The sequence below is a fragment of the Pan paniscus genome, chromosome 2 (genome assembly GCF_029289425.2).
Source record: "Pan paniscus chromosome 2, NHGRI_mPanPan1-v2.0_pri, whole genome shotgun sequence".
Taxonomy (NCBI): domain Eukaryota; kingdom Metazoa; phylum Chordata; class Mammalia; order Primates; family Hominidae; genus Pan; species Pan paniscus.
Genome location: NC_085926.1, coordinates 172,970,849 through 172,983,295, shown reverse-complemented (window position 1 = coordinate 172,983,295; position 12,447 = coordinate 172,970,849). Strand labels below are relative to the sequence as shown.

Here is a 12,447-nt window from a genome sequence, read left to right as displayed (position 1 = left end):
CTTTGACATGAGTACTAATATACCCTCCTCCAGCTCCTGCTTACAGCCCCCAGGCCTCTGAACACACCTCAAGCTTCTCCCCTCTCCAAGCCTCCTGCCCTCTCCCTCTCAATCCAGATAGAATCCACAGAAATACAATTTACCGTACGCCACCTAAAACAACTACCTCTTTTTTCTGCAAATTTTTTTTTTTTTTTTTTTTTTTGAGACAGAGTCTCACATTGTTGCCTAGGCTGGAGTGCAATGGTGCAATCTCAGCTCACTGAAACCTCCGCCTCCCGAGTTCAAGCGATTCTCCCTGCCTCAGCCTCCCAAGTAGCTGGGATTATAGGTGCCCACCACCATGCCCAGCTAATTTTTGTATTTTTAGTAGAGAGGGAGTTTCGCCATGTTGGCCAGGCTGGTCTTGAACTCCTGACCTCAGGCGATCCACCCTCCTTGGCCTCCCAAAGTGCTGGGATTACAGGCATTCCCCACCGCCCCCGGCCTTCTTTTGCACTTTTATCAGCAACTAGCTTGTGAATCTCTTATCACTTAGATATGGGAGGTAGGAGGCTGGATTCTCTGAATGAGAAAGATATCAAGTTATTCCAAGTAGTTTTGCCACCCCTACATCTTCCAAATAGTTTTGTTAAACTTTTTCCACTGGATTTGAGGCTTCTTTCTTGAGAAGAGACTGGGACGTATAGCACATCAGCAGCTTTTTCAAAAATGCTTCACTTTCTCCATTCTCCCTAGCTTTTGCTTCTCCAACCTCTCATAAGCCAAAAATGGATAATCATCTCTGGGGCCATACTCTCATTTTTTTCAAGCTTTACATGCTACATGTTGGTCTTAGAAATGTAGCATCAATTGTCTTTATGCCTCAACTGGAACTGAAGCATCAGTAGTGATACTTTAATATTTTTACAGTACCTGGTTTTGATATAAGTTGCCACTTTTTTAAAATCAGAGCATAGGCTATCCTCTGAGTAATCATAATATAATTATATAACTTAAAATAATTATATCATAAAATATAAATAAATACTATGTTCATAATATTGTGTATAAATTGTAATATAATATGAAAAATCTAAATGATAAAATTTTAAAATACATAATATAATTGATGAATTAAACACAGATCTGTTTCTCATTTATTCATGCATTCATTTCATTCTTTAGAAAATAATTACTCAATGTCTATTAGATGATGGCACTTTAATGGTGGACAAACAAGTTTAGTCCATTCTCTTATAGAGTCTGCAGTCTATTATAAAAATAATATATTTTGTATTGCACAACTTTTAGGCTATTTGATAAGAACTGACATAGGTTTAGAGCATGTCCAGGAAAAGAGAACCAATAGAAAAGAGATACAGCAATTGAACAAAAGAGTGGGCCAGTAAGAGCACAAAATTGTTAATAAATTCATGGAAAGCAATAGCAGGGATCTGCTACTACTAGGAGGTACGGAATTAAGGCTGAGATGGCTCAGTAAACACAGACTCATAATGACATGTGGTTAGGATGACAATTGAGGGAGAAGTTATTTTTGGATGAGGAGCTGTTATGTTTATGAAGATATTTGTACCAAAAATACAATTGTTTTGAAGAAGAAAGTATGTTATCTCAATAAAGAAAACAAATATGGCTACTTCATGGACCCATAATTGTTAATCTGTGTCTAACTACAGAGTACTAGCTGGGAGTGTAATTGCTAGTGGTTATGCTTTCAGAGCTAGCTTTGACATACATGTTACTTTGTTGATTTTGGAGTGTAAGACTGGAATGTAATCCTTACCATCATGCAGCTTCCATTCTGAGAGAAATAATGAATAATTTAATGTAATTATTATTTATTTTAAATTTTATAATCAGTTGCCTATTTGCAAAGTGGACATAAGCCAGCTTTTAAAGATGACTACGGTGCTGAAAAAAGAATTAAAACAAGTAAGACAAAGAAAGCCAAAGTTATATAAGGAGGGAAAATAAATATGTAGCTTAGTTTGTAAATAAAATGCATGTTATGAAGTTCCTATAAACTTACAAATACAAATTTGACTATGAACTTACTAAGAGTCAAAGTAAAAAAGGAAGCAGGCTAGGTTATGGTATTCATTGTGTCAATAAATTAAAAACTAACCAGATGCTCAGGGAAAAAAAAAACAACACATAATTGTCCTTACCATTAAAAAGAAATTAATGCTATGGATCCTTTTCCAGAAGACATTTTGTAATAGAACAGATGTCCATAATGAAGTTAAAGTAAAAACAGTTTTAAAGAGTTCTTCTATTTTCTTGGTTTGTTTTCTACTAACATCCTGAGCCAGTTAGATTTATCTGCAACTTTCCCTTTTTCTGCTCCAGCCTATATTGCAGGCAGCGGATCCCTTCAGAATGAGTTTCTCAGGTTGTAAGTCAGCAGTCTCTTGCTGGTTTCAGCCAACAGGACAACTGCTAGGACACTTAGTGGCAGGAGTAAAAGAGAAGCTGAGGTATTTCCCTCTCTCTGTCTTCAGTGGTGTCTCCAGCTGAGGTTATGCCCCGCTATCTGCCCTTGTGTGCACAGACATTCCAGCCCCATCGCTTTCTCCCTCTAGACTAGGTTTAGTAATGGCTCCATTTTGTGAATTTCTGGGCTACCTGAGTATCCCCTGATTGGCTTATCAGTTCCTGATCACTGATGAAAGCATTTCTCTACTTCAAATATTCAGGAAGTTTTCTGACGTCTTCACTGGGTCCTGAATGATACAATCATTCATTATAAGGTAACAGCATATCTTTCAGCTCAATGTAAACAATTTTACATTGGGAAGTATCATGAAAAGTGTTATTATCCACATATTAAATGTCCAGGGATGGTTATACAAAAGGGAATAGCAGACACAGAAGGGTATAGGAAACACATTCCTGTCAGTCACTGAGGCCTAATCTTCAGGAAGAGGATTAGAGGATTAGAATCCACCAACACCAATACACCTGGTATTTCAGCACATGAATTAAGTGACACATCTTCAGTGGACATGCTTCCCTGAGAAAATTCCCGGAAATGCACACCTGCCAACATCTTGGCTGTAACAAATCAATGTAACCCAGAAAGAATAGTCTGGAGAAGTAGTACCTCACTACTCTCTCTACCTACAAACAACGTACATGATTCACCTAGGACTATTCTTATTCTGCAAATATAGAAGATATATGTGGAAGGTAATACCTCATCTTGCATATCTAGTTCTTCACTTCATTAAATATGTAAACTAGAAAACCTTTTACAACTCAACATGTATGCTAATAAAATAACAAGAAGCTTTTCCAAGTTATCCACTAGTTATATGACATCAGTGAAACTTTTGAAGAGTTACTTCAGCCCATAAAGCAGGTTTATTTTATTCTGATGTCATTAAAGTTTTTAATCATATGGCTAATGTCCTAGTATTTATTACCTGTATATCTGGCAATCTTTGCATCCCAATTTGGCCTAACAAGGCTCACCAAGAGGGAGAAAATACAGTGTCTGGAGAATTTTAGTCTCTATAGTAGTTATGATTCTTACTAGTAATTAATAAAACTGCATCACAAATTTATATTGCAGTACCATAAATCTGAAAATGTGCGCTCCCCTCTTTGAAGTTTCTATTCTTGTTGTGGTGATATGTTTCTCAGCTTGCAAAACTGACTTGAACCATGAAAAATCATCAGTTCAATACCCCCTGTGAGACATTTTTCCCAAGAAATGCATTCAAACAACATCTGTTTCTTCTTCACCTACCTGAAAGACTTCTTAATATCTTCTGCCTGGATTGTCTTGAGAATCTCTTGATATAACTGAGGATCAACTGTTCCTGAAGATGGAGCATCTGAAGGGCAATTTGTATGTACATAATAACCTATCAAAATCCCAAAAATAAATAAAATGGTGGCTGTGCAAAGTATTTTTAAGACGTGGCAAAAGTTGCAGCGATTGCTCTTTGGTGCAGTTCGTGTATAATGGGTAATGTAGTCAGATTCTTCTTGAAGTCTCTGGAACCTTCCTTTGGGTGAAGTTGCTGGTTGAACGGAATCAAGATTGAGGTCTATAGTCTCTGAATGCCCTAGGTTCTGATTCTCAGCACTGTCTAGCTGGAATTGGTCAAAACCAGACTCCTCTAGTTCCTTCTCCATGTCCCACTCTAAGTCAAGGGCAGTGGCTTGAAGGTCATCATTGTCTAAGTACTGTGAGTGTCCTGGAGCTCTTTGATCTGCATGGACCTTCTGATAGGCCATCTTTTTACCTGTGAAAATAAGAAAAATATATTTTAATAAAATAAACACACAATTAAAAAAACTAACAAAGTGAAAACAAAACAGTAAGCCACATTGAGTGTTTAATGATTATAATACAGGGAAATAAATTCTCCCTATAGAAACTCATATTTTATTTAATTAATCTTATAATTTTCTGTTGATGTTACTATAGGAAAGGAAGACAAAAGAAAAATGAAAGTAGAAGGTACTTAGTGGGCAAGCTATGAGAAAACAAAATTACACACACACACACACACACACACACCATTAATCTTTGAAGCTCAGGAGAATAACAACAGTCATGAATGTACATTTACATTGAAGGATGATGCAATGCAGAAGGCAAAATTAAACCTTCATGGTTACCAAATACCTTTTAAAAATTAAAGGCAAAAGTAATAAAGCTGTGATTTGGTAAGTTAAAGGGAAAAAATAATAAAAACCCTGGAATGATTACATTGCCAGAGCTAGTCTTAAAAACACAAATTCATTATAAAAATAGGCAGAACAACTAAATGAAGTATGAATTCTACAAGAAGCAAAATCTGTTATGTTACAGATTCTTAAGTTACCAAAAAGATTACACAACTTTAAGAGTATGAGAGAGGACCAAGATGTCCCAAGAAATTAGTGACATGAATTGGCCTGGCTCAGTGAATTTTAAATAAAAGTCTGGGATGGCATCAATCCAAAGAGGAAAGCCTTTTGCCAGCCTAGGAGAGTTTGGTTTCATAACCTTGCTACAGGAGTGGCAGATGGAGGTTCTTCTCCCCTGCACAGCTTTGGATGATAGCTTGTTGTATCCTGCCAAGTGGTATTAGGAAAACTGGGCTAATTAACTGCAAGTGGTCTTAAGTCTGTATTCAGTAACCCACTGGTGTATTATGGCTGCAGATTAAGAGTATTTATACTTAAATTTTCTGTGTATTAGATTTGTCACCCCAGCTGGATCTTAGATCCCTCACTATGTTTTATGATTTTTCTGTGTGTCCCACTGTGGTGGGCAAAGAACACAGCTCAACTGATAATTGATTAGCTAATTGCCTTAGGAATCGTGGTAGACAGGTAAATTTCTATGAAAAAGATAAAACAAGGATTTCGCAAAGGGAGTGGCATTATGCACAGAATTATGGCTATAAATATCTCCAATCTTGGCTAGCTGAGGCCCATATAATTAAAATTTCCTAAATTTTTAAGAAAATTCAAATATAACTAAATATTAAATTTTATAAAATAAAAACTGTAATTCTGACTAGTATTTTCATATGCTGCCTTAAAATCTAGGAATCATTCTTACCTAGCATTGACTCAATAAAGATGATTACCTAATGCATGTCAGGCAGAGATAGGTAATGAAGACAGAAATAAATAGGACCTTATTCCACAAATAGGGACCCACCAAATCAGAGAGACAATGGACAAACAAACAAAAAAGTCAGATAAAATATGCAAAGTGTCAGGGAAACTCAGGGGTGATTGATTCTAGCAGAAAATATGAGAAATAATTTACAAAAAAAAGTGACCTCTAAGTTGCTTTTGCAAGAGAGGAGGGTGTGAGAGGAGGATACCCAGGAAGGGGAAAATTTACAAACACAAAGAGAGAATAAGAATGCCCCATTTGAAAAACCTAGAGTGGTATTCTATGGCTGAGGATAGCGCACATGGGCCAAAGATGCTGAGGAAAAAACTAGGAAAAGCTGACATTGGTCAAAAAACTTAACTTCCCTACAACACAGGGTCTTCGTATGTGAAATGGGTATAATAATAATATAAACTTTGTAGTGTTCTCATCAGGATGCATTCACATAGTAAACCTAAAGCATCTATTGAGTAGTGGATAGGCTGTATGAGTTAGAAGGAACATTTCTATTCTTAGAGGAGATAGAACTGTCAAGGATTGGTAGGGAGTTAATAATTATATAATTCTGCAAGACATTGTGGAGATGGAGAGGAGGACGTATAATACACACACACACACACACACACACACACACACACTATAGTGTTTGGTGCTTTGTTTTAACATTTAGTCTATGTGTAGAGATTAAAATATAAAAATCACCACGTTATACTAAATATTCTCATGGCTCTACATTGCTTTTCTTTTTCCCTCCCTCCCTCCATCTCTTCTTGTTTGGTCTTGTTTCCCAAATGATTCAAGGAAGTGTAGCATTTGAATTCTGTCTCTGGTCAAATCAAGACAAGCAGAGAAAGGAAGTAACGTATGACGTTAATGATAGCTATTCAGATAGGTTAGGTGATAGCTGATTAACTTATAGAGGAAGAAACTGAATCTCACTGGGTTTAAAGAATCTGTCAAAAGAAAATACTAGAGGATAGAAAAAAGTATGAAGAAAGTAGAATAAAGAATCTCTAGACACTTTAGAAACCAATTTATTTTAATGTGCTTTATAAACTGCAATTTCCTAGCACTAGTCAATTTTTTTTTTCCCTTTGGCCTAAACATCAGTAAATTGCTGTAATCTTGAAATGATATTATGCTTACTTCTTTAACTGTTCAGCTTATGCATTCCTGATTAATTTACTCAGACATTTTTTCCGTGCAGTTCTCTAGATTTTTTTCTCCCATTTTAATGAATCAGAGTCTCTCTCTCTAAAGGTTTTTTTTGAAAAACATTGAATCGTAGAGCTTGGTTTATGCTCAAAAAAGACTTGACACATGGGAGTTACTACAGAAATGTGAGATCTCTAATTCTGACCTCTAATACAAACATTCAAAGTCACCTCTCTATAAATCATTTAAAAGCCAACTGCAATGGTGAGGCAGAGTTTTCATCTCTAGCCTGACAATACGCATTCCATCACATGTACATCAGCAATTTAACGGTCTTCAAACATCAGACAGAGCCATCAATTAGAATGTAATGCAGATACACATATTAACTCCTCACTATGATGGATATCTGCCTGACACCCTTACTACCACTTTTGGATTCATTACACATTATTAAATTTTCACTAAATTCTATCTTCCAGCAGAGTCACATCTGGGATAAAGGTAGATGAAGTCACTTGGTGTAACAAACTCCAAAGTATTTCAGGGAAATTACTACGGAAATGAGTATGTAATGACATATATGATAAAGCATTTTAATCACTAACTTGGTAAAATCAACTATATATGTCTTATATATTTTATGTATCAAATACATGTAAATATAGTATATATAAATGTATTATATACATATATAAAATTAGTAACTATTTCTATAAAATTATTTACCTTAAAAATAGTATAGACATTTTGCAAAAGTAAACATAAATCTCTGCCCTGATAGTTTTGTTTGCTTCACTTAAAACATATATATATATATATATAAATAAAATGAACTCAACAAAAAAAGAAACTATCAAATAAATAAAACTTTAGTAACATTCAGCTTTGAGATAGCATAAATTATTCTATGGTTCCCACCAAGAATGTAGCTGTCTTAAAAACACCTCTGCCCTGTGAGACAAAATCATATCACATTTCTTTTTATCAGAAGCTTCAAATTCCCTAGTAACATGAAAATTTTATATTTAAAGACAAATATTCAGCAAAATCAGCATGTCTTGCACATAGTCACATAATAATGCCATTCATTTTTTTATTACTGATGCAGATGATTTGGTTAGTTTGTATTGTCATGTTATTTTAAGATTACCCCATGTGAGTGTTAAAAAGTACATTTAGTAGATTTTATAATCTGCATGAATAATTATCTAAAAGAGATATACTTTAGTATACAGGAATTTATAGAAACTTCTGACATTTCTACGGATGGAAATATCTGTAACACCCTTACATGTTATATTGTGCCACATGGTCTGTTTTATAAAATGCAATTATTATGAAAAGTGTAATATATTTTCCATATTTTCAACAGATCTTATTCACTTAGGTGACATCTCTTTCCATCCAGTCCTACAACCAAAGGCCAGTTTTTAAAATTCAACGTACTAAGACATTTATCTTTTACATACACTTAACCCTCTATTATAAAAATAAAACAGATACAAGTTGAACTGAATGGTATTTTTCTGGACTGTGACAGACTTAGATTAATAATAATGAATATCCATCTATATTCAACATATGATAGTTTAAAATAAACTGATTCTTCTGAATGCTATTTCACAAATACTGGCTTAAACAAAGTAAATTATATGGAAATAAAGATAAGTATGGAAATAAAATGAAAATTTAATATGTAAAATATAATCTCTGGTTGCTGCAGACCTAGCCTAACACAGTGTCTGGCAAATATTTTAGATAATACAGATTAGACAAAAGTGTTTTTTAAATGTTACATATTACTTATGCCACTTACGAATATGATCACAGCAGTATTTCTTTCTTGTTCAGCAGTCATAATGAGAGAATTTATTACATGAATGCTCTGACCTTGTAAAACTCTAAATGAGTGGACTTCATAGTGAGGCTATCTGGTTCAAATCCTGGCTTTGCTATGTAATTTAAGCCAGACACTTAATACATTTATGCTTAAACTTCACATTTGTCAAACAGAAATAATAACAGTACCACATTTTTGAAGTTATTATGAAGAGCAAATGAGATAAATTATTTAATGTGCTCAAAACATAGTCTAACACATTAGTGATACACTAATAATAATAATTGCAGTCATTCACTATTTTTTTCCACGAATTCTATAGAGCCAAGAAAATAGAAATATGTGGCGCTTACAAGTTTAAAATACATGGTTAACTAAATTAAACTATGACCTGAGACCTCAGGCTTTAATAACAAAGACCTGGAGATGTTGAGAAATAAAGCTGTGTACCAAATGCCTTTGAAAATGGGAAGCATCTTGTTAATCATTAGCTATGGTTCAGATATATAAAAGAGAAGTTTGGCTAATATTTATATAAAATTCATTATTACATTTGACTATATCTTATTACAGCGTGATTTTTGGTCTATTTACTCAAAGAACAACAGAGCTTTTCCATCGTAAAGAATTCTGTTTAATATTCCAGGAATTGGTGATGTGTAATCGTAATTCTGAGTTACAAATGTTTGTTGTAGAACACCATGTTTATCAAAGAAGTTTCACTTGATTCGTTGACTGTAATGTTACTGATAATATTTTAACTCAAACAGTAGAAAAGATTGTACAGATCTTATTAGAATTAAGAACACATATAAAGGCTTTCCTACTTGTAAAAGTTATTTTACAAGTAAAATAAATGAATGACTCTAGCAGATTAGCTTTAAAACGTAAGGCAGAATCTCAATGTCCTATGACAATCCATGATTAAATCTTTATTGTAAAATGATAAAAATATTCATATAGTGTTTCCTGAAGCTTTCAATGTCAAATCATTTGCTGGTTTGTGTGGACTGATTTGAGGCAAAGGCATTTCTTAGAAATGTCAGGGCATCATCAAAAGACATTCATTATGCATCTTTGTGGAGTATTGCTTTAGGTACTGCAACAGTGAACTACATAGTACCCATAGGAATTTTTAAATCTAAGTTTAAGAATATTCTTTATAGGCAAAATCATTTGACATAAATTTTTCAGTATAAACCTACTTTATACAAATAAAGTCCATGTTTGTGGAATAAATTTTTGTTGTTGAAAGCTTTAATGTTATCAACTTGAGAGCAAGGCAAAAAATAAAACTATAAAAATAGTAATTCAGAAGACTCTGTTTCCTGACTTAATTCTTCAGTATAATGATTTTTTTTTCCATTTGTGGTTTTAGTGAAATGGTCTTGGCAACTGCTATAGTATCTGTAAATGCATCAAGAATTCTTTATTTAATTGCAATTTTGTACATCAACCACATAAAAGAAATGACAATAATTATTTGTTGCTCATGCTTCACTAATAGATTAAATAGGATATATAAAGTAAAGGAAATTATTATTTGTGCTTTATTTTTAGAAAAATAAATTAGTCAGTGCCTACTCTAAAATGAGTAGTACACTGAATTTAGGCACAGTGGATAATCAAGTTGGATAGCATCAACTAAAACTTCACCCTGAAGCCTGAGTTATGTTGATCACTAAATGACATGTAAAAGGTATGCTTATAGAATGTCAAATTAATGAGCTATAAATTGCAAAATGTAGTCAAAGCCATTTGAAAAAAAAAAATATTTGGTGAAACCCAGTCAGTTCGTGTAAATTTGTTTTAGATCATTTGCATATGCATGAGCACCTGCTAGTTCCCCCGAGTAGGCCAAACTTTGGGGCCCTGTGTGCAACTGCAATTTGTGTAACACACCCTAAATGGATGGTTAGTTGGGCCCACCTGAGTTCCTATATTTATGGTAAAGTTTTTAAATATCAGAATTATATAATTCAATTCAGGATTTGGCAAGCAGAAGAGCTGATTAGTATGAACCAAAGCAATAAATTTTATGGGTGTCCTGAACTGGTAGTGTGAACACTTGGTATTATTTAGGATATCTACCACATAAGTTTAAGTCTCACTAATATCACAAAACTCTTTTTCTCAGGGGTGTGTAAATAATTCCTGTTCCTGCCATGGGCTCCTTTTTTCTTGGTCCTTTTTGTTGTCCGATTCCACCTCCACCTAGATTCCAGAGTATCTTTTCCTGCTTGTTTCTAGAAGTATTTACTGTACTTACTTCTATCAAATTTACATACTTTCTACCTTCAGAGTGTAGGAAGTGGCTTACGCTAGAAACACACATACATGAGATAAATACAGTCACAAACCTACAAAATGAAAAAGAGTGGAGGAGAAAAAATTTTAATATTCAGGCTAAAAGAAAGCCACTGTAATTGACTTTTAATGTAGTTCTGAGCTTCACTACAGGCATAGCAAAGAGGGTTGTCTACAGGGTCTTCTTGAGTTCCATCAGCATTTGCCTGATCTCAGTTGTTAATATACAAGGCTGTCAGTCTTAGCTGAAGGGTTTGTTTTTAATCTTATTTTTTTCTGTTATCTTTTTCTGCAGTTGCAGATTTCTGTATTGAGAATATACTCTATCTAGTCAGAGAAATCTATTAATGTCTTTTTTATCTTTTGCACTTAGATTTTGATGTACAGAGTAACAATATCCCCGTGATGTATCATCCAAAATTATATGCTAATTCACAATTCACTGAACACTTAAAATGAGCCAAGAATTACTATAAAGTTAGGTCTTTACCTCCATTATGTCATTTAATGAAACAATCCTATGTTAAGTGCTATTATTATCCCCATTTTATAGATGAGGTTATCTGAGGCTCAGCAATTATTTTCCCAAGTTCTCACAGCTAGTAAGTAGGAGAGCTGGCATGCTAAATCTCAAAACCTACTCTTTTAAATATTAAACATCCAGGCTTTCTAAGAGTTCCCAGAGTTAGCATGATGTTAGCAAATGCATCTTATTGGCTTATTAATCCCTCCTTATGGTACTAAAGTGACACTAAGCACCAGGAGTCTCCAGGGTCCTTCAATCTTAATGGTCCTATGTAGATCCTCAGATCTCCGGATCTGCTCTGACTATATTCAGGACCTAACAGATCTTTTTATTTTCCCTCCACAGCACTCTGGCAGGCTATGTTTCCTGGCACTGGCGTTTTGAATAAGAAAAAATTGCTTCCAAGCACAGTGCTCTGAGGAAAAGACCACAACCTCTACTTTATTGTCTCTTCTTAACAACATTTACAATTTTTTTTTTTCTCCTGCTGTTGAGGGACAAAGAGCAAAGCAACTCTGCTAAGAACGTGACAGTTACAGTTCACATTCAACCTGCTGCCAACCTGTTTTCAGATATTAAAACCCTTTGGCTCATCCTGTCCACTCCCTACTATGTGTAGTTTACACTGGAAAAAGAAGGCTTCAAAGTGTGTCAAGAGTTAACACCTCAAGACAATCACCACTTGGCTCTTTGAGAGCTATCTGCCAGGAGGAGCCTCATAGCTTGATAGATACACTGCAATTTTTCATCTTTTCAGCCAGGGTGAATTTTGCTTTTTGACTATGGCTTTTGGATTTCCAAGAACAGAGAGTTGAAGCTTGTATCTACACAAGGCTACTAAAGCACTCTATTTTTCAGATGTTTCAAAGGTACTTTATTGGTTTAATTTTTAAATATCTTTACTTTCAAAAAGTAACAGGTTTCTATGAACTAGAAGTGCTTTATTCTAAAATTATATTCCTCCGTTTCCTAAAATCATAACACACA

At 34.4% G+C, this 12,447-nt stretch overlaps 1 protein-coding gene and 1 long non-coding RNA gene across 2 annotated transcripts in view; one reads left to right on the top strand and one right to left on the bottom strand.

Annotated features, from left to right (window-relative positions):
* The window catches only part of NAALADL2 (N-acetylated alpha-linked acidic dipeptidase like 2), a 1,375,347-nt gene that overhangs the window by 715,800 nt on the left and 647,100 nt on the right, over positions 1-12,447 (bottom strand). Inside the window, exon 6 of the mRNA XM_063602605.1 lies at positions 3,755-4,256. Within this exon, the coding sequence (XP_063458675.1) occupies positions 3,755-4,256 (502 nt within the window). The remainder of the gene's footprint in view (positions 1-3,754; positions 4,257-12,447) is intronic.
* LOC130541382 (uncharacterized) overlaps positions 1-12,447 on the top strand; it is a 35,906-nt gene that overhangs the window by 14,154 nt on the left and 9,305 nt on the right. The gene's annotated exons all lie outside the window — the stretch shown is intronic.